This window comes from Akebia trifoliata, chromosome 4, assembly GCF_017979445.1.
Source record: "Akebia trifoliata isolate Shusen 1 chromosome 4, ASM1797944v1, whole genome shotgun sequence".
Classification (NCBI taxonomy): domain Eukaryota; kingdom Viridiplantae; phylum Streptophyta; class Magnoliopsida; order Ranunculales; family Lardizabalaceae; genus Akebia; species Akebia trifoliata.
This window is the reverse complement of record NC_141378.1, coordinates 13,651,328-13,674,709: the sequence shown is the minus strand read 5'-3', so window position 1 is coordinate 13,674,709 and position 23,382 is coordinate 13,651,328. Positions and strand designations below refer to the sequence as shown.

General features: G+C 34.4%; 2 protein-coding genes across 2 annotated transcripts; both read left to right on the top strand.

Annotated features, from left to right (window-relative positions):
- Window positions 1–7,858: 7,858 nt before the first annotated feature.
- On the top strand, window positions 7,859–15,478 carry LOC147403945 (tubulin alpha-6 chain). Its single transcript, XM_086439749.1, has 5 exons — window positions 7,859–8,209; window positions 11,487–11,716; window positions 13,946–14,053; window positions 14,846–15,013; window positions 15,208–15,478. The coding sequence occupies exons 1-4, from the start codon at window positions 8,008–8,010 to the stop codon at window positions 14,966–14,968; spliced, it is 663 nt and encodes a 220-aa protein (XP_086295875.1). The 5' UTR covers window positions 7,859–8,007; the 3' UTR covers window positions 14,969–15,013; window positions 15,208–15,478.
- A 1,063-nt stretch (window positions 15,479–16,541) lies between these two features.
- Window positions 16,542–22,403, top strand: LOC147403944 (RNA-binding KH domain-containing protein RCF3-like). The gene is made up of 9 exons (XM_086439743.1): window positions 16,542–16,700; window positions 18,281–19,029; window positions 19,520–19,981; window positions 20,133–20,384; window positions 20,738–21,091; window positions 21,430–21,512; window positions 21,596–21,707; window positions 21,789–21,949; window positions 22,138–22,403. The coding sequence occupies exons 2-8, from the start codon at window positions 18,310–18,312 to the stop codon at window positions 21,930–21,932; spliced, it is 2,127 nt and encodes a 708-aa protein (XP_086295869.1). The 5' UTR covers window positions 16,542–16,700; window positions 18,281–18,309; the 3' UTR covers window positions 21,933–21,949; window positions 22,138–22,403.
- The last annotated feature ends 979 nt before the right edge of the window (window positions 22,404–23,382 follow it).

Genomic DNA, 23,382 nt, shown 5'->3' with positions numbered 1-23,382 from the left:
ATAATAAAATTTCAGCATCTCAATTGAATTTTTGAGGCTTCATTCTAATGAGAATGATTTAAGAAGGAAGAATAAGTCATTTTCAAGGGATTTTTTTTTCAAGCATTTTGAATATGTATGTAAAAAATTATGATTTGTTAATTGTTTTACATTATTTTTAGATGAAAATTGATCGAGGATGATTTTTTTTTTTTGTTTGAAATTATTTACACAAGTCATTATGTCAAGTTTTAAGTCGATCTTTTCATGTATTTTAATTTGAAAAATTATAAAAAACAAAATCAAGTGGGTTTTACAACGTCGAGGTCGACAATTTTTAAAAAAAAAAATTTGTCGATGTCACCAATATATTTTTTTAAATTGTCGACCTCGACATAGTAAATCCACTTGTTTTTTTAAAAAAAAATTTTAAGTTTTTCCTACAAATATACATGAAAATATTGACTTACAACTTTGCATAACGACTTGTGTAGATGATTTTAAACCAAATTAAAAGAGCCATCCTTATCGATTTGCATCCAAAAATGAAGTAAAATAATTGAAAAAATATTTTTTTTTAATGTACATTTTCAAAATCCTTGAAAATGACTTCTTATTCATTCTCAAATCCTGTTCATTGGAATAGAGTATCCAATTTTATTTTTTTTTGTTGATAAAAATGGTGATTTTGAATGATTAGGGCAATTTTGACATTTCAATCATGAAAAATGTCTAGAGTGAGGTTTAATGACTGTTTTGAAAATAGGATTTACTTAATGGATTATTTTGATAACATGCAAAAATCAATAACTAAATTAAAGAAAAGTTAACGTCAAGGGCTATTAAGTAATTTTTCTTTATTTATTTATTTATTGGATCTCACTATTATGATCTAAATTAAATTTCATAGCAATCTGATGTATAGATAAGTCTCTTATGTTCAAACAAAATATATAATATAATTTTATCATGCTAGACCCTAATTCAATAGATTATAAAAGAATAATGTTGAAGTCACCTCAGGTTGGAACCTCTTTTTTGCTAGGCAAGCAAGGCATTAGTAGTTAATGGAAGTGAAGATGAATTCAACGAGATTTGAACCTTAGGTCATGGGATTAACTCTCCTCGAGTCTTTACTACTTCGCTAAGTAACACCTTCTTGACGTGAAAATGCATAAGAGCCATATATATATTTTTTTCATCGAGATACGAGTGAAAAACATCTATGATTGCAATCCATTTTTATGTCAAGAAGTGTGATGTGAGGTTCCAACTTGGAGTCACTCTAGCACGACTCATTATAAAAGTAGATCCTTATCAGATTAGACCTAAATGCTCATTCCCATCCAAAGTTACTAGATTGAAATGACAATGCCAATCATACATGCATAAAATAGACTTTCTAGGTCTAAAGTCAACACGATTAGCTAATCACAAACAATATATATATATATATAGCCACATTTTTTAATTTTTAAACGGTTCATTTTTTTAATATGTTGGTATCAAGTTGTTATGGGTGATTGGTTAAATATAACATAATTTCAGATAAACTCGATAACTAGACGACATTCATGATCCTTTTTAAAATATCAAAATACATAGAAGAAGGAAGTTTAAATATAGAAAGAAAACTATAGCTATTAAAGAGATTTATATTGATTTCGTTGGGGTTTGACTCATAGCTCAATTGATTTCACATTGCAAAACAACTTTAAACTCGTCAATTCAAGTTGAGTTTATCATCTAAAAAACCATATCGAATTCGTAGAATTCTATTTTGTAATCCAATTGGGTACATTTGTATAATTTTGCATGCAAACTTTTTAAGAGTCGTGATAATCTCTCTCTCTCTCTCTCCCCCCATGTGGCATGTGTTAGAACCATAGATTTTATGCCTCGGGATACATATCCATACATCTTCATAAATAAAGTGTAAGTTTGTATCCCGATGAAAAGAGAACTATGGTTGCAGCACATTCCACATCATTTGAGTATGCCACGTGGGGGAGTAAAAAAAATCATTACTCACCTTTTAAATAGTGTACTTACACAAAAAGACAAAAGTTTCTATAGAGTTTGACAAAATCATTCAACTAATTTAACCAAATTAAGTAGAGTTCGTCGTAGGGGGACATTATTATCAACATAATCATTATCCCCATATTATTAATAATCATATCAATACATTTTATTTATATTTTTATTGTCTTTATTTTATTTATTTATTTATGACGGGAGTGTCTGAACTTACGCTCGACAAGGGGAACCGAAAAGAGCTAGTGCCAGAGCCAAGGCATATGAGAACCTCCCTCAAACACGTGTAATGCTTGGACATCACACACACCAGGTAAGTTAGGGTGCGCCCTCACGGGTGGCCCCGAGGAAATACTACTCATACTGGTATCAAACTCACAACCCGGACTCTCACAGTTTATATTGGATCCAAAATTGCCATTGAGCCACCCATGGGTGTTTTTCATTGTCGCAATAGTAAAATATGATTTATTTCAGATGATTTTATTTTTAGTACGGTATACGCATAAATACCTCATTTCCCCTATTCTTTTTATCCGATGGTTGACACTCTATTTAGTAAGAATTTAAACGACTCCTCTCGAGCCAACATGCTAATTGTAGCATGTTTGGTGTCCATTCCAAAGTTAGTCTCATTCTTTGTGAGGATCTTCAGCCCCTTTAAAAGCTCTCGTAGTTCTCAATGTTGATCATAGTCGAAGAAATTATCAGCCTCTCCAAACCTTTAATATTTGCCACTATCAACCTACATTTTATTCTCCAAGGAGAATTGTCTTCTTCGAAATTAATTGCATTTTTCCCGAGTATATTAAACGTGGGATTAAAATAAAACAATCATTTAGTCTATATTAGTTGAAAGTATAAGTATTTTAATAACTAATTCTCTCTTTATATATATATATATAAAAAGATAAGGATCTATGAATTAAATTACTAATTCACAAATCAAATGTAAATTTTATTTACAAGTGTACAAGTCTTAATGACCAGAACACGGAGCGGGTGGGGCTGCAAAAGCGGGAGTGGAAATGTGGCAATTCCAAGCTCAAAAATATCTTAAACTGTATCGGGCCTCCAAAGAGTTATTTATAATATATTCAAATATCAATTTTATTGTAGTATGCTTCATTTATCATTTTAAATCCATTACTACTTACTATTTCTTAAAAAAAAAAAACTTCTTTTACAATTTAAAATTAATAAACTCATTGCACACGTGGCACACTTAATCGACTCTCCTGACGTAACAAGTTTGGAACCGTAGATCTGTACGTCTTAGGATACAAATTGCACTTCCCTATAAAAATGTGTATCCCAAGGCATACAATCTATGGTTTCCAAACTTGTCATGTCTGGAGAGTCGATTGAGTGTGCCACGTGTTATAGTCAGATTATCACGATTCTACATACAAAAATCTAATGGATTTTGTGCTTGTTTGGGGTAATACATAAGCCCAACAGGCTCCAGCCCATGGGGAATATAATAATCTTTAGCTGATTGGCGCAATAACTTGCCCTATAGGCCTATATATATACATGGACCGAAGCTTCAAGCAAATTTTTTTTAGACCAATTGGTCCAATAGTTTGTAATAATCCTTCGCAGTTTGGCCTAATAACTTGCCTCGACGTACGAGTTGTATTAAATAAAATGTTCACTATAATTTGATAACAGGGGTATCTAGACTTACGTCCGACTAGGGGGACCGGATAAGCCAGGGCCAGAACCAAGGCATATGGAACCCTCCCCAGGGCACTTGCAACGCCCCCACGTCACACGGACCAGGTAGTGAGGGAACACCCTCCTGGGTGACCCCAAGGAAAAACTGCTCATACTTGGTATCAAACACACAATCTACATACGGATGCTCTCCTCTTATTAGATTCAAAATTGCAATTTAACCACCACTTTGGGATTCTATAATGTTCATTATTAGGTATCTAGGAATTATACTTTTATAGTATTCTAGGCATATTGACACACATACGATTGTTTAAATTCCACTTCACTCGTGACATTAATAATTTACTTATTTATTCAAAAGTAAAGAATATGAAATACTATATGAATATGTATTCGGTAATTTTTTCATTAAGTTAGTCATTCAAACCTCAGGTTGTATGTAGTTATGTAATTTGATTCTTTATCATTACTAGGTGTTATATTGTTATTTTTTGGTTTTTGGATGCTCCGAGCTCACACCATGTGCAGTGAAACATTATTTATCTTCAATTTCACACTTTATATAGTTGCTAATTATAATTTGACAGTTGATGGCTGATGGGTGTGTTTTCCGTGTTTATTTTTATTTTTATTTTTATCATTTCTCATAGTTTTAATGAAATTTTTTTACCGTCCCACAATGCTTCCATTATTGTGAAATAATGCATTTCTAGACTGACTAGTGGAATACACCGAAACCAAAATTTAATGCCTTAGATTAAAATTTCAGTTTCCATCGGTTCTTATGATCCTCAAATCACAGAACAAGTAATGGAACCGTTCAATTTTTGTCCTTTAAGTTGTTCTCAGTTCATAATGGTTTTGGTTTCAAGAGACCTGATTCTAATTTAGGCTAATAAAAAGGGACCCAGAATCGATTAAATGGGTACCCATTGACACCTCCAATGGTAACAAGTGTTTGAAATAATTCGGTGCATGTAAGTATTTATTTTCCACGTTTGATTCTACGAGACTCCATGTGCTTACATTGTGTTCTTCCCGTCGTCACTCGGTACCACTTTCCTACCTTAATCATATTTCTCTCATCACATCTTTTATTTCTTTGTTCTTGATTTATTTCTTTTCGAGATGGAATCTGTTTCTAACTTAGTTCATCATACAGTGATATCGGACTGGTTAATATTACTAACAACAACGAAGATGGAATAAGAGAGTTCATGTTAATGAAATTTAGCGCATGAAGCATAGCAAAGGCAAGGCCCAAAAAGGCATCAAAACTTACTGTGTCCGCCGATTAATTATCACATGGTTCTTCTTTTGGTTTTGGATTCAGTGTCGGTTCAAAAGAAAATACATGAGATAATGAATCGAGATTAGAAAATTATCCAACTTAGTAAATGTAGTTTTAGTTGATCTAGCAAAAAATTCAATGTAATATTAAAATTATAATAAGGATAAAAAATTAAGAGCTCATTTTATTGCTTAGCATTTTGTAATTCCTCTATGATTTGGAAGTCAATTTGCATGGTAACTACAAAAAGGGGTTAAAGTAATTGTAATTAATAAGACAATGGTAAGTTACTATGCATCGATCACAACGTTGTCGACCAATCTTACAATCTCGAACTACTACCACCAAACAACCCCAAATGATATTATTATAGGTGATTTAGATACAATCTTCCATTTTTTGTTGAATATTATACTTTTCCCATGCAAGAGGGAAGACAATAAAGTTCAAGGGCGTAATATTGGAAAAGTGGGAAGAAGAAGAAAGAGAATAATTTTTATTTATTTATATTTTTATGGGTAAGCTAGACTTGAACCCGTGACGTCAGGTTACTTTGCAATGTGTCAAACCAATTGAGCTATAGGTCTAAGTCCGAAAGACAATAAAATTAGAGGGGTATTCTTGGAAGGATAAAAGAGAAGCAAGAATAAAATTGAAAGTTTTGATGAAGATAGGTGTGAGATTTAATCTAAACCCCTTTTTATAGGTGGATAAACATTGGGAGATAACCATTGTGTTATATAGATTTGAGATGCCCTCGCTTATCAAACAGATGACACACTCTTTGACCTTGGTATACTTCAGAGACTAACATAAAATGACTTAAATGCCTCATTTTCAAGCTTGAGCCAAAAACCAATAAACTTTCTCTTGAAAATCCCCATTGCCTTGTCTATCTAAAATACCATCATCTTTTATTTCCCCACAAATCTGCTCTTGCTCTTGATGTTTGAAGGTTAAGGGAGAAAAAAAATCTTAAGGTTGAAGGAGTGTGTAAAATATTTATCTAAAAGTTAAAGTTGATTGGTTTTACATAAAGGTTGAAGATGAAGGTATTTGGTCATTTTTCATAAGTCTCTCAAAGAAGACCAAGGCCAAGGGATGCATTTCTTTAGTTTGAAAACATAGGGAAGACGTCTCCAACTTTTACAAAAACATGAAGGGCCTATCTAAATCAACCTATTGTTATTTGTTAGTACACAACTTTTCTAAAATCATAGCTCAAGAAGGCCATTTTTTCACCCATGTTATCCATATCACCCTTATTACTTTTTATCCAATCTGGGAAAAAGTCTGACTAGCCGTACTAAGTTAGTAAGGATTTCACCTTTACTAAGGATCATTGGGCTCAACTTGAGGCATCCGAAACTAGATGTTTGAGGGTTATAGATCTAGGCTAAATTTTTTATGAATTTTGATTTTTTTCGAGAATATTTTCACTCTTAAATTTTAATTTTAAATTTGAGAGTTAAGTGAAAGTTAGGTAGCCATCCATTTTCAAAACATTGAATTCAGTGCAAAAGATTTATATATATATATATATATGGGTTAGGTTCAAGGGCCATATGAGAAAACATATAAGAAAACTTTCGTTTTTCAAAATAAGGGTTAGAGGTTTTGGATTGAGCTGATTTTTTGCAAGGATGGTCACTATGATGAGAAGATCATCCTCACAAAAAATCAGCTCAATCAGAAACTTCTAAATCCATCAAAAGTGATTTACAAATTAGTGATAAAAATTGGTAAAAAATCGACGGTCCACATTCTAAATCACTTTTAATGGGGTTAGAAGTTTCAGATTGGGCTGATTTTTTTTTTGGATGATCTTCCCATCATAGAGATCATCCTCACAAAAAATCAGCTCAATCCAAAATTTCTAACCCATATTTTAAAATTTTATTTACCATCGAAAATTTTCTTATATGTTTTCTCATATGGCCCTTGAACCTGACCCTATATATATATATATATATATATATATATATATATATATATATATGGGTCCCGTTCGCCACCCTTAGTTTTACCACACACTTTAACAAACGCGTTTTGTCTTACATGGGTTAGAAGTTTCGGAATGAGCTGATTTTTGGTGAGGATGATCTCTACGGTGAGGAGATCATCCTCACCAAAAATCAGCTCATTCCAAAACTTCTAACCCCATCAAAATTGATTTACAAAAAATGGACGGTCCACGATTTTTCAACGTGTAAACATGGGGCTAAACATTTTGGAATGGGCTGATTTTTGGGGAGGATGATTTTCTAATCATAGAGATCATCCTCACCAAAAATCAGCTCATTCCAAAACTTCTAACCCATGTAGGACAAAAAACGTTTGTTAAAGTGTGTGGTAAAACTTAGGGTGCTGAACATTTCCCTATATATATATATATGAGTTTTTCCTTGAAATATAGAGGATTGTTGTGTTAAATTGTCAATTTGAGCAAAACCATCCTTAGTAAAAATTAAAATCTGACTAAGTTACTAAGGAAAGTGTAGTGTTTTGGAAAATATTGTAGTAACTTTCTTATTGGATTGTTCTAGGGATTTGTGTAGAATTTTTTAGGGATACATTTTTCTTGATAATCGCTAGTATCTCAACTGTCTTGGTTGATGAAGAACCTCAACCATAGGTTTCATGCCAGTGTTTTACTTTGTAGCACAAGTAAATCTTGGATCAGATCATGAACGGTTCATCTTTCATCGCTGCAGTATAATATAATAAGATGGGAAGCATGTGATCAGAAACTCAAAGGGACTAGAACCGAACTCCCTTCCACGCTGCCGCGTCTATCTCACACATGTTCTCTCGAAGCTACTCGTGGCCATAAAGCAGCACACGAGCTCATGCGCACATTATCCTAAAATCGCGGGAAAATGCTAAAATACACCCGAGTGACCGCAACAAAAAATCTGCCCTCATCATTAGCCGTCTCTCTTCTTGCTTCTTCCATACGATTTTCTTAGCTTCTGCTAATGGGTTTTGGTTCCAATTGATCTCGAAAGGCAGAAACAATGGCGTCTTTACAGATCTCGAAATCGAGTTTTTCTCCTCTTTTAGGGTTTCGATCAGATTTCGGATGGAAATCTAGCTGGTTTCGGTCTGATTCAGAGATTAAGATTTTGAAGTTGCAGAGTCGTGCGAAATCGAAAGTTTCGATCGGTGGAAAGTTCAGGATTTGTTGTCGACTTCAGGAAGGAGAGAACGATAGTAATGGTGAGTTCTTCCGATGTTTCTTCTTCATAAATTTTAGTTTGTTTAGCTTTTTTAACATCTTCAGTTGAGATTGTTTGGAAAAATTATCATCTATAGCTGGAAAAGTTGGATTCTGAGATGAGATTAGAGAGAATAAAACAGATTTCGATTTAGTTTGGTGAAGAAAGAAAGGTTGATGATTTAAAATACAAATATATGTTTTTTAATTTTACTGTTAGTGTTATTGAGCTTGGCGTCCAAAAAATATGCAAAATAAAAATAAAAATGAGGCCTTGCTAGCCTTTTTATATTAAAAAATTGATCTTTTAAATAGTCCATCGCGTTTGATATAAATTTCTGACCCAAAGATTATGCAGATTTAGTAAATATTTGAAAAATTCATCTCTGTTATAAGTTTATCTAAAAAATGAAAAAATTGCATATGTTATGTGTAGTTTTTCAATATTGTTGATTACTAAAATGTTCTTATATGTTGAGTTGCAAAATAGTTGTAATATTATATTTCCGTGTTATAACTATGCAACATGAATGGTGTCTCAAGATGTTGAAAATTGAAAAAGAATTCTGCAGTGCTATGACCGGAAAAAACTTTGAAGCGGGTATCCTGCTTCAAAATTTTGAAGGTACCCTCTCCATTGGATTACACGTGGCATTTCCAAGGAGGTATTCCAAATTTTGGCGGAAATGTAGGGGCATGACATAAATTCAAAGTGCCATGTATCTTGTAACGAGGAGGGTTCCTTCAAAATTTTGTAGCAGCCTGCCCGCTTCAAAGTCGGACTCGCATGGACCTGTCAAGTGCAATAAATTTATTGTTTCCAATAACAAGCTAAATATTTGTTGCTAGAAATAATGTCGATAAAGAATTAGATTCATAGCTCAGTTGGTTTGACGCGTTGCAAAACAACTTTGAGGTCATGGGTTCAAGTCCAATTTACCCATAAAAAAATAATGGTGTCGATAAAGGATATGTTATTTTTGTGCCTTGAATCCTGTTGGTGTGGTAATATATTGGTAGAATGAACTCTGGTGGTATTTGTGGCTAGTTATCATACTGGAATTCCTATGGTCTGTTAGTTTCAAATACTTGATTAGATAGTACCAAAATTTCACCATCAAATAACAATTGAAAATATTATGTGTTTTTCTTTGTTAATCCAAAAATAATATAACATGGATATAGGTTTGCAACCGCACGGTCAAACCTTGGATGTATACAACAAATGTTGATAAAACCTTTAATTGCATGGGTTTGTTCACTTTGTTGACTTGCATGGCTTTTGGCCTATATGGCTATCACATACCACGCCGTAGCCAAAGCATGCAACTTCGGTTCATGTTAACCATTGCCCAAACTTTTTAATATTCTTGGGTCTCAACTCTCAACAATCTAAAATGCAGGGGCGGAGCCAGGAAGGGACCAGAGGAGGCAACTGCCCCCCCTCGATTTTTTTCCTCTTTAGACATCCCTATATATTTTGGTTATTATTTGAGATTCTCCCGTGTTTTCATACCGCTGATAAGGAGGAGCCCCCTTTACTGCGTTGCCCCCTCTCATCCACACTTCCAATTTTTTGCCCCATCCACCAAATATTCTGGGTGATTTAGACACTCATATGGTTTGGTGAATATTTGAGATACTCCAGTGTTTCCAAACTCAATTTTTTGATAAATGAGACACCCCTCTACCAAATTGATGGATAGAGATATCCCTATGTTTTCAAACTAATGACATGTATCCCTTGACTTTGTTCTTCCTTTATTAACTAACAAAAAATATCGTAAACACTATCATTTTCAACTTGGAATCAAGAGGCTGATTTTTTCTTCACAATACCAATAAGTTCCAAGTTTTCCAACCATTATATTATATCAGTTTTAATCTAATTAAAATCATTTTCTATTTATCTTTTTGAATGGTGCTTTAATTCCTAATCCCTTGTAGAAAATCCTAGAATTTTCTATAAAACTAATGTAGATTAATCTTATGATTGAAGATTAAGATAAATTTTTTATCTAAGATATGAGAGATGACTAGTTTAAATCAAAGGGTTTTCCATTTTATATTGAAGAGACGAGGGTAATGAGGTCATTTTGTATTCGTTTATTAGAGAAGATTGATGTCAAGGGACATGTAGGTTTTGGTGAATATTTAAAATATTCTATGTTAAATTGATGAAATTTCCGCCTTAACTTTGGTCTTCTCTCATGAATTAACAATAAATGACCTAAATGCCCTTTTCTTCACCCTCTAACCAAAAACACTTAATTTTCTCCCCAAAATCATTTTTAGGTTCCTCAAGCTTACCATTAATTGTAGTTTGCCCCCCCAAAAGAAAATCCTAGCTCCGCCCCTGCTAAAAAGCAGTATTTTGGTTGAACCATATCGATCTATACTAGGTGATTCACTTATACTTAGCAAAGAAGGGAATATAAATGGATAATTATTTATTCTCACCTTCTACTTAGAAGGTTCTAGCAATGTTATCAAATGGCATATGAGAAATGACATATGGCATATGCAGTCGCATATTGCACAAAATATATTTTTTATATTTAAAATAAATAAATAAAAACAGTATAAAAAAAAGAAAAAAAAAGGGGAAAATATTTAAAAAATAAGAAAAATATAAGAAAATAAAAACAAACTTATAATAATATATTTGGATTTTGGATAGCACTCATTTTTCAAATTGATTAACATTGATTACATTTAGTAACAAGAATAAAAGAACTCAAGAAGCTAAGTAGTCAATGATATATAAACATTCATGATACGAATGCGGCCTAATTTAATTATCAAGTTCTAGTTCTAGTTCTATATAATTAAAGTGGATTTTACTTTAATAGTTTAATCATTGGATATTATGATCTTATGTTAGAATGCATAAACTCAATATTTTGAAAAAATAAAATAAAAATAAGATTTAAAGTGAATATATGCGAGTGAAAGAATAAAAGAAATAACTTAGAATAATGCATGAATAGGGGGTGGAAATAGGTTAGTTGTAGGAAAAGATAGGTTAAAAAAAACTTGAATTTAATGCTCCAATAGTCAAATCATTGCCTATTGGAGTAATATGCCATCACATATTACAATATGCGATCGCATAATGAACCAGAAACCCTAAATCGTATATGCCATCATGGAATATGCGATTTACTCATGCATAATTTTGCCACAATTTGCAATATCTTTATCTTTTTTGATCACCTGATGTTTCTTTCCACTGGATATCTTCATTTTACAATGGCACTTACTAAGAGTGTTTCTCAGGTGAAGAACCTCCGGAGTCATTGTTCATGAAGGAATTGAAGAAAAGGGGTATGACTCCTACTTCGCTGCTTGAAGACAGCAGCAGAAGCATGTATGGATTAGATGAGGAGAGAGATTTGAAAGAAGATGATAGAGGTTTCTCAAAGAAAAAGGTAGTTTCAACTGAGTATGAGAAAAGCCTGTCTAACCAAAGGGAGCGTTCTATGGCGTTGAACAGTGAAGGTCTCGAGGTTGGCACATCTTTCTTATCTCTATTTATCACACCCGTATTATTATAATTAAGTGGCATGGTATAAAGTCTTAGTCCTGAGTTAAATTTTTATCAATTGTAAGACCGAAAATCTTTCCCAAGGTGATACAATTCAACAGGAGTCAATAGCAAGCGAATCAAGACAAAGCAAAGACAAAACCTCAATGCATTGTCTCTGCCATCTCTGAGACTCAGATGTCTCTGCGAGGACATTCTGTGATGGAAAAATGCTTTCAATATCAATGGGACATGAATGTTTCATTAAAAATTATGGCTTCGAGTCATATATTTCATTTCAAACATTGTGATTTGTACAATTCGTTAAATGTTAGAACTTGTTCTTCCCAATGTTGTGAATATTAGTCTAGTATTATAATTTTATTATGTCAACATATTCTCAAATCTAGGTCTTGAACTCATTTGATCTTCCATGTTTAGGGATATTTAATGGTGAAATTGTGTTATTAACTTGTAGGCCGATAGTGATTATTGTCCACCTCAGTTATTCATGCATGTGCCATACACAAGAGGACATTGATGGACAATCATTTGTAATTTCATTAACACTCATTCCAGCGAGAGTTTTGAACGTCTACATCATTATCATTATTCCAACTCTATTATCCTTGTGTTTTAGACTTTGAAAATATCATATCTTATGCATGGAACTACATCACCAGTGGAAGCACTATGATCTTATTGGAGCATTGGCTCCAATTGACATATTATTAGGAAGTACTTAACTAATTTATTTGTTGGTATTGATGTTTTGTATTTGGCAGTCAACTCCTCATTCTGTTAAAGAAAGATCTTGATTCCACTGAACTTCTGCATTTTGTTCTTACGTGAACATCAAAACCATCCACAATTATGACAAATCTAAAAAACTACAAGCATGCCTTTGTCTTAGGAACTTAAACAAGGGTTACTGCAGGAGCAGTACCCATAAGAGCCAGCTTTTATTTTAGTGAGGAGAGGAGCGTTGGCTTCTTTGAATGACATTAAGCGTATTCCTCAAATGGCTATTATGTGGTCTCCCTTGTTAGGAGGGCAACTTCCACGAGGTCCTTGGGTATCATGGTTCTTGCAATAATATTTCTCCTTTTACCAGAATCCTAGGAAGGAATATTTCTTGGAGATTTTTAGGTGTTTGTGGACCATGTTGAGATGTGCCTGGCACGTCAGTGTTGGTTCCATGTATTTGGTGTATGGGGACTAACAAGGAATAACCGAAGCTGCCTTTTTTTTAACTGGTTTATGAGGTTAGGCTGCAGGAATTGATATGTCCAGTTTATGTAGACTAGTAAACTACCTTGGGTACTTGGAGGGTACAATGTTTTATATTTTATATTTTTGCCTATGCTCCATAGTGTTTAACTTTGTATGTCATTTGCACCTCTCATCATAATGGAATGGGGTGATTGTAACCAGTTTTAGGTGCAATTTTTTTTTTTTTTTGCTTTTATGTTGATTTCCAGCTGGATGCATTTGTATAAACCTTGAGACTTTGTTGCAGTATCTGCAACATTACATTCTGGTTGCTATTGAATCCTTGAGATAATTTTGAATTCTCCAAAATAAAAATTTAATTGGATTATCTCTAATCGCTCAGCATTATTACTGGAGTGTGAATGGCATATTTTCCACAAAGAGAAGATACCAAGTGCTTAGAAGCGTCTGCATCACAAGCCATAAGAATTAGTTGCTAGGAATATCTCAAAAGGATAAGATTGCAATGTATAGTTCCACAAGTGGTAGGTTGCAAAGACATGATTGTAAAAGATTGACACAACTAGGTATGAGTTGATGGGCAATGTTGTGCAGAAAGTGGTAAAAAAAGGGAATTTTTTTTTCCTATTTTTCAATGGGTTGTTGGGAAGGATAAGAATTGCCACACCTAATAATGTTATTACCTGTGCGTGAGCATTATTGGTTGTGGTGGATGTTTAAGAGGTAAAGTTGTTGATGATGATGAGGTTAGTGCTTTGAATAGAAGCCATTTTGTTTGCTACTGAATAATTTTAGTGAAGGAAATTGGGCTCTTTTAAGTGTTCGTAAAATGCTTGTGCATCACTAGCTCATTAAATTAGGTTTTTTTTACCGAATCCGTGAATTGTAGTGTTGGTGGGTTTTATTTATGTTATTTCTTTACTGATTTCTGCTATATCTTTATTAATTTTTTTTCTTCTTAAACTTGCTTTTAATTCAGGGTTTGATTCCACGTGCTAAACTGTTGCTAACAATTGGAGGAACATTCTTCTTGGGATTTTGGCCTCTGATTCTCATTACAGTTGCATTCTTTTCAGCTCTCTACCTTGTAAGCTTTGTTATATCTCTTCATTTTTATGTTTCTGCTACATTTCCTAAAGTTTTTGTGTTAATTAGACACTTCATCACTGTCAAATAAATAAAAGAAAGGAAAAAAGCCATCATATCACTGCTTGTTTGGTTTGGGTGACCCAGACTCTTTTCATGTGGGAATTTCTCTAAAGAACCAGTTTCAGTAGAATATGTACTTATCAGTTTCTGTGAAGTGCATATCTATTTATGATAAATGATGAATATAGAGTTAGAGGAATTGAATGTTTGGTAGTGATATATCTTTTTGAGACATTTTTGTTTTTTTGGAGAGCTGCTATTGGCACCCTTAGAGTTAGAGGAATTTAAAAGGTTGGTTGTGATATCTCTGTGAGACATTTTTATTTTTTGAGAACTGCTATTGGCACCCCAACTCTTACTTATTACACCTCAATTTTTTTTATTTTAAAAAAAGTGAATGGTTGGGACTAAGTAAAAGTTGGGTTGCCAATAGAAGCTCTCTCATTTTTTTTTGGGCTAGATCTTTATTTTTTGGGTTTAGAATTTTATATGTGCCTTATCATGTTGAAATTGTTTGAGCTAGCGATATAATGTTTGGTAATGTTGAAACTATAATTTGGGCCAAACCTCTCTTATGTTTTTTTGGGGGGTGAAATAATTTAAGAAATTGGGGTGTAATAAGTAAAACTTGGGGTGCCGATAGCAGTTTTATTTTTGGCATGGATGAGGATCATTTAATTTGTGGGTTATGTTACTCATGGTGATAACTGACTATTGATACCATTTGCAGTACTTTGGACCGAGTTTCATTCACGATGCAAGCAAAATGTCCATAGCACCACCCCCGTATATCGATCCATACACTCTTCTGGAAGAGGAAAGGTTGTCACAGTCGGCTCCCCTTGTAAAGTGAAGAATAGAAAGCCTCGGCATACACCAGTTCCCTATATTGTTTAAGGTTTCTGTTTTTTTTTTCCTTCTCTCTCTACATTACAGCACTTTGTGTCTATTTCTAAGCCCTTTGTAAATCTGAAACTTTAGATGTGTAGACTGTAGACAAGCAATCGTCAATCTTGATTTTAGGTTTAGTGTCTTTCACATCTGTAATCTCCTCAGTTAACTCTTAATGTCCATATGTCATTTATTGAACAGGTGCACCTCGAAGTGGGCTCGAGGCTTCTAAACTTGGATACTGTCGTCCCTGTACTTGTACGCATCCATGCATTATGGTCTATATCTAGGTGAAAAATATTCAGCAAATCCAACTGTACTCAGAACCCCCCACACACAGTTAAAAGAGGCCCAAACATTTGTCTTTGTGATGAGAGTTTTATTACACCCAGGGCCCTCATCTTAGTTCTCAAATATTTGTCTTTATCATAAGATATTTCTCATCCCCAAATGCCCTCATTAATTTTCCCAACTTTTCTTATTTATTTGTGTTTGAGTTTAGTAGCAATCTTTTTAGGATAATTAATCCATGGATCTTTAATTAATTCTATGGTGACTCCCCACTCTTAAAATCATCTTATTGGATGATTTCTTGCTGTTGGATTGGAGCATCTACAAGGATGAAAATTATTGCAATTTAAGATTGCATAATTCAAAGCATTGGTCATTCAATCACTGCAATGTCCATGGAAGGAAAGTAACAATGGGCATGTACATGGAATTGTAATGGCCAAATTAGGTACCAATGTGGCAAAAGCAAGGTTTAAAATTTTGTTTCTAGACATTGTTTTGGTTAGGAGAAATATTGGGTCAAAGCCATCTTGAAAAACTCATTTTTTTTTAATGATTAAATTTGTTTTTATTAACGAGTGATTGTGGTGACCTTAAACTCAAAAGAGAGTACGAAACGTAAAAGAAAACAAAAATAAACACAATTATGGGCTACTCATAAGATTACAAATCCAATCCCACCTCCCTAAGAGGTCTCATCCTGAACACTCTCGCTCTAAATAGTTCGAGTCGGGATTGGATCAGGGTCAATTTAATAGGAATAGGATCAAACCTGTATTGGATCTCAGTAGTATGATCCAAATCTGATATGATGACAATTGTATTGGGCCAAAATCTTATTTGATATAAATTAACTTCATAATTTAAGAAATCTGCTATAGCCACACCAACTTTTACTAGTACCACACCAATTCTTATGTAAATTATTAAAGAATTGCACACAGTTGGTGTGGCAATAGTAACTCTTTAATTTAAACAAAATATGATATAATTGTTGCACTATTGGATTGGGACACGATTGATCCAGATCCGAAATCATCAATCCTTTCGGGTCTGATCCGATCTTATCCATGTACAGCCCAACTCACACTCCCACTGCGGGACGTACAAGGATACAAGTCCTAACAGACTATGGAATATGGGCCACCCGTATATCCGTCAAAGTATGGGTCATGAAGCCTTTTTACTATCTATCTCCTTGGAGCACGGAACTATCACTCTTCCTATAAATTTAAGCAACAAAAAAATATTATTGAAAAAAAGAAAGAGAGAAAACCTCGAAGCTCTTCCGATCTCCTCTGGTGTTCCAACCCAGCTTTTTGGTGCTCGGGAAAACCCTAACCCTCTCCCTCTCCCTCTCTAATCTCCAATCCTGAAAACCCTAAGGTTTCTGATCTTGAAAGGTAATTAATCTATCTACCTACCCTTTCGTTGCGAATTATTGAAAATGCGTGTTCTTTTTTTTGGATTTGCAGTTATTCTACTTATCTAGAAACCCTTCTTCTTCTTCTTTTTTATTTTTTATTTTTTATTTTTAGAGGTGAAACTGTGAAGATGGGGTTGTGATCCGAGGTCATTGTTTCTCATTGTTGAGGTCTTTGATGTTTATATGTGGAAGTGCAAATTAGGGAATTTGTTCATTAGTTCAGGGTTCAGTTTTGAACGCTGCAATAGAGGAACTTCGTTTTTTTATTTATTTTTTAATGCTAGGTTTTCCATTGTTTGTTGTTAATGGGTTCAAATTCAAATGAAGAAAACAAGGGTATGTTAGTTTAGAGAGTTCAAGATACTTTGCAAAGTTGTTAACTTGCACAAATATGCTTGATCATATGAGAAATCAAGAGGTTACCTATACTGTAAAACCCTTAAAAGCCCATATAACCCTGTCGGCACAATACGATCCGTGCTTGTTTGGTGGAAAGCTTTGTGTCCCATGAAGATTGGGCACCAATTAATGTGCCAGACCTGTTAGTGATTTAGGCCTAATGCAGAGACACAATTAGGGTGCGTCATAAACATGGTATCTACACTTAAAAATGAAGTTTTATTCATGTTAAAGCTCTGTTGGCGACATAGCCTAGCAGCCATGGTAGCTGGTGTGATTGATGATTATTTAGTTTTTAAGATGCCAGATAAATTGGTAAAGTTCATGTGTGTTGGTTGATAACCCATGACTGAGGTGCAAAACATGTCTTCACCTTGCCTACCAAATAAGTAAATGTCCAAATACATGGTCTGTATGTTTTTAAACTACTAATATGTCTGCCCATTTGAACCAAAAATTCCGTTATTGCAAGTTTGAATCTTCTAGGGTCAGGACATTAACTTATAGAAAATAAAAAATAGAATAAAAAACATGAACTCCAAATTTTATTTTCTATATATGATATTTTTCTAATATGAACAAAAAGTCAGTTTTGAATTTTTACTGTTTCCATGGTTAATTGAAGAAGGATAGGAGTCCTTACTTTAATTTGTTTCTAACTTTTTTTTTTTCAATTTTAACTGTAATAATTTTGGTTCATGTGTTTTTGAGGAAAAGGTTTCCAATATCTGAAATTGTGATTATAACTGCCGCTTCTTTATCATTGTTATTATTAATATTAGAGAACTGCTATTGGCACCCCAGCTTTTACTTATTACACACTTAAAAATAAAGAAAATAAGTGAATGGTTGAAAATAAGTAAAACTTGGGGTGTCAATAGAAGCTCTCTTGTGTTTGCTAGATTTTTATTTTTTGGGTTTAGGATTTTATATGAGCCTAATCATAATTGTAAACAACTACTGAAATTGTTTGAATGGAGTGTTATAATGTTGAGATTATAATCTGAATGAAATATTGATAATGTTTGAAGAGTGTGTTTTAATCTTTAATTGGGGGGTGATAAATAATTTAAGAAAATTGGAGTGTAATAGTAAAAGTTGGGGTGCCAATAGCAGCTCTATAATATTATTATTTTTTCATTCTGATTTTGTGTACAGAGATCAGGTTTGCCGTAATAGTTTGATAAATGTCTTTTCCTTTGACTCCTTCTAAGAGACCCTTTGATCGGAACCCGTTGGAGATGAATGGAAAAGGAAAGTGGCAAAAGTCAGGTGGTTTTCATTCACAACTTCCACCATTGAAAATATCTCCAGGCAGTACTGTTTTTCGTGTGCTCTGTCCTGTTTCCAAGTCTGGAAGTGTGATTGGGAAAGGTGGAACCATCATATCTCAGATACGCCAGGACACTGGTGCCAAGGTGAGGGTCGAGGAACCCGTCCCCGGAGACGATGAGAGAGTTATTGTTATTGTAGGTCCGGATAAAGAGGTAGAAGTCAGCAATGAGAAAAGCAAAGAGGACGCTGGAGATGATAATGTTGCTGTTGAGAGTGATGATGTCAAAGAACCTGATGAGACCAATGAAGAAGATAATGAAGCCCCTCCTCCTGTAGACGATTCACAATCTGAAAAAGTGACTTCTGAAAAAGTGACTTCGTCTGTGCAGAAGGCTCTGTTACTTGTTTTTGAAAGAATGGTTGATGGTGAACCTGAAAATGATGAAGGGGATGAAGAAAGCAAGAATTCATTTGTTGTGAGGTTACTTGTGCTCTCCAGCCAAGTTGGTTGTCTCCTTGGAAAGGGTGGAAGCGTAATCAAGCAAATGTCAGCTGAAAGTGGAGCTCAGATTCGGATTCTTCCTAGAGACAAGCTTCCTCAATGCGCATCACCTTCTGATGAACTAGTCCAGGTAAAATCCAACATATTTGTTCTGTACTCAATTTCTTAGAGTGTATCCTATTAATAATGTCATATAATCATAGTGACAAAAGTCTGGGTTTGGGAATAATTCGGCAAGGGAAAGCTGCAGAAAAAATTGGCAAAAGTCAATAAAGTCAGGAAAACATTAGATAAATTAAAAAATAAAAATAAAATTTTATTCGCGATATTTTAAAATAAAACATTTGAAGAAATCGTCATTTAATCGATAATTTTTAAAATCGTGATTTAATCACGATATTTTAAAAAAATCATAGATTTTTGTCACTGCATATAACTAAGGTTCCTCTCCATAGCTTAAAGTTTTTGGAATGTATACATTGTCCAGACATAAATTCACGCATTTTTATGTGGTTCTTTGTAACAGCAGTATGTGCAGCCATAAATTCTGGTAGTTCTATATTTTCAATCTTTCTGATTTACTTATTGACTAATTTTTGGATGGCATATTGTTGTTGCAGCTCACAGGTGGTTTGGATGAAGTCAGAAAGGCCCTTCAATCTGTTTCTCAACAGCTTCTGGAGAATCCACCTCGTGATCGTGACTCTGTTCCTGCTAGCAAGCCTTCTGGGCCATCATCACATGGATTTGGTCCTCTTTCTAAGCCCGAAGTTCACTCTTCACCACGCTATAATTTTCCTGGTCAAGGAGCACCATATAATAGTGGGCCTCATGATCATTCTGATTATCATTCAAATGTTCCACCAATTCCTAAATATCGGGACAGTACTATCCCAAGTCGAATGCGACCTTCTCTGGATGTCACCTTTCGTTTATTGTGTCACAATGATAAGGTCGGAGGTGTAATAGGAAAGGGGGGAACCATAATTAAGGCACTTCAACATGAAACAGGTTGTGACATCAAAATTCTGGATGGTGTTCCTGACTCAGAGGATCGCATTATAGTCATATCTGGTCCAGTGGTAATGCTTTCACTTAGTATAGTTATTTTTATGGTTTATTTATCTATTATGTTTGATCATTCTCTTGTATGGGAATGTTGCTCAATTTGTTTTATATAATTCATGAAAAGCAGAAAATGACATTGCTGACCAAATAAATAAACTGATACAGCATCCAGACGATAGGATTTCTGCTGCACAAGATGCGGTTCTTCGCGTGCAAGGCAGGATAGTTAGGGCCGTACCTGATAACAATGAAAAAGTAATATCCAGGCTTCTTGTCTCCTCCAGTCAGATTGGTTGCCTCCTCGGGAAGGGTGGTTCCATTATAGCAGAAATGAGGAAGTTATCTGGGTCTCACATTCGAATATTAGGAAAGGATCAGATTCCCAAGTGTGTTTCAGAAAATGAAGAAGTAGTGCAGGTGTGTTTGCACTTGTGTTTGTCTATGATCACTAGTTTTTAAAATCTTTGATATAACAAGTCATCTCACTTTAAGGTGCACCAATACGAGATTGCTAATATAACTTTCCTATCTGAGTTGTGTGCCATTTAATTTAGATGCCATGTGACAATGATTTGTGTCTTGCATGAATCTAAAAGATAGTCAGTCATGCTATTGTTCGTGTTAGCTTAGTCAAAACTATTTTACTTTGGTGGTTGTGTCATGCAGATCTACTTTTTTGTTTCCCCTTGTTTCTGATTGATTGATTTGGCTTTTATATCTTGTTCATGCTAGTGGTGTTAGAATCTTACAATCGATTCATTGTCTTACAGATAAATGGAGAATTTGAGTCAGTACAAGAAGCTCTTTTGCAGATAACGACTAGGTTGCGGCATCATCAGTTTCGTGATACATTTCCTTCAATTAATCGTCCTGCACATGCTCCCTTTCCAGACCAAGTGCATCCATTTCCTTCGTATATGGGAAGGAGAGAACCTTCACCTCCCGGAATGTTTCCTAATATGGGTCCATCATTTCACAAGTTTGATACTGTTGGTGGCTTACCTCCACATGGTCGCATTCATCACCATGATGATCAATCTGCTTTTGTGCACCATATTCATAGACCAGGCATCACCCCACATGGTTCTGGAAGAATTCCTCATTCAGCACCGTGGGATTCTCAGGTACCTTATTATCTGCTTTACAATTGGTTGAGCCTTTGAATATATGGTTGCTTTCATAGGATTTTTTTGGAAAGCTAATAAAATTACTCCTCAGTGGCCACTGATGTGTTTTCCCAACTTCTTATCTTGGAGCAAATGATGGGGAAGCATAATGAAGAAAATCCATTGAGAAAGTAGATTAAGTGGATTTCGTTCTTAGAAATTTGCATTTCCCAATGCAAAATTTGTGTATAATTCTCTGTTTCTTTGGTTGCCCATTTCATCAACTAATGAATTATGCTTTATCTTTGTAATAGTTCTGTTGCATTTAATATTTTCCCTAATTAACTCTCATACAGGGGATGACTGGGGGTGGTGGTCCAATGGGAATGTCAGAGTATGCTGGAGCAGCACCTCAAAGAAGATTTGCGGGATTCGGAGGGTTTGTGAATTTTTGTTTCAGTGCTTTTTAAGATTGGAAATTTCACCTTGGATGAATATGAATTTCTGGTTGTGTCTATGCAGTGGAAGCCAGCCAGCTATTATCACAAGTACTACTGTAGAAGTTGTTGTTCCTCGAGCTATTGTTCCTTCAATTTATGGAGAGGATGGAAATTCTCTGAAAAAGATCCGCCAGGTTTCTTATATAATCTCATAATATCATGTTTGCACATATGGCACTATGACGATTTCATACTAACCACCAGTATTATTTCAGATATCTGGTGCAAAGATTACCATTACTGACCCCAGACCTGGAGCAACGGAAACTGTAATTATCATGTCTGGGACACCTGAACAGACAAATGCTGCACAGAGTCTTCTCCAAGCATTTGTAATGAGTGGGACGGATTCTCCTTGATCTGACATGGCAGACAGGTATTGACCCCACTAGTGAAGTGCATTCTGTTTTTGAGTAGTCATAACATTTATCATATTATGTGATTAGTACTAGAGGTATAAGTAATTTCAATGAAATTACTTTATAGTTTTGCTTATACGAACGAAAAGGAATAAAATCTAATATTTGGTACCTCATCTGTGCTGTTTGAAACTTGACACACCAGCTGAAGACAGAAGCTTGACGAGTGCGAGATTATAAACTTTGCAGTTTTGAGACACTATGAAACTCTGTGGAACTTTACTAGGAGTAGACTTCAAACTTTGCAGATTCACCAGACTTTCACAGAAATCATGCCTTCCCCATTTCAGTTAATAGTTATTTTGAGCGTTTGAATTGCAACAGAAATGTGAAAAACAGAAAAATTCTACGGAATATGTTATATTGGAACTAAGTATTGTTGAAGTTATTGAAGGGTTTTGTTTTTCCTCATGCTCTTGAGCTATGGAGAATTCATCTCACAAAACAAAAATTCATTTTCTTCCATCACATAGCTACCACACAGTTGTGAAGTATGCATACTTGCACTGCTTGCAAAATCAACGGGAAGAGCTGCAGATCACAATATTCTTTATTGTTAGTTGTAGGGGAATACAGTTCATTTAGGAGCACAGATAATTGGAAATTAATACTAATGGGCAGTGACGCCAATATACTTGAAGGATATGGTGTGGATAGGCCATTGGCACGTACCAAAATATGGATATATCACATATACACAACACATTTTGAATTTTCTGGGTAACATAGTTTGCTATCCATATTCCTCTGGAAATTTGAAAGTTTTTGTAGTGCCTGGTTATTCATGCTGAGCTCTCAGTGTTTGTTTTTATGGACTCTGTTGTTTTTTTTCCTTTCATTTTTTCATGCAATTTTATTTCTAAAGAGAAACTCAAAATTACTTGTTATAAGTTTGATTTGATTAAAGGGGAAGACATCTGATGCACGAGTAAATTATACCCTTCAAGGCTGCTATATAGTGGGAGGAATGGTATGGCAATGAAACTTAGATGACCATTGAAGCCAAGAGGAGAGGGAATTCTAGATGAATCTTCCTGCAACATGCTAATACAAGCAATCCTAATAATTCACAAATGAATTAAATAAACCCTATAGGCTAATCTCATTCAGTAATCAAAGGTTTCCCTAGGATGCTTTCATCAAATCTATTCATAAGAAAATAATACCTTAAAAAAAATGAAGTAACAAATCCCAGTTATCCATCTAAGCTAACTTAATTGTTTGTTAATTATAATACTATCCCTAGGTCATCTACTTACCTACCATTGATCCAAAATTACTAACCCATTTTTGAGACTTAAAAGACCAGAGTATTGATAACAATCATTAAATAGTTGTTATGTATTTCCCAAATGGATATTTGAGTATAAGTTATGCCTCTTAGAACATG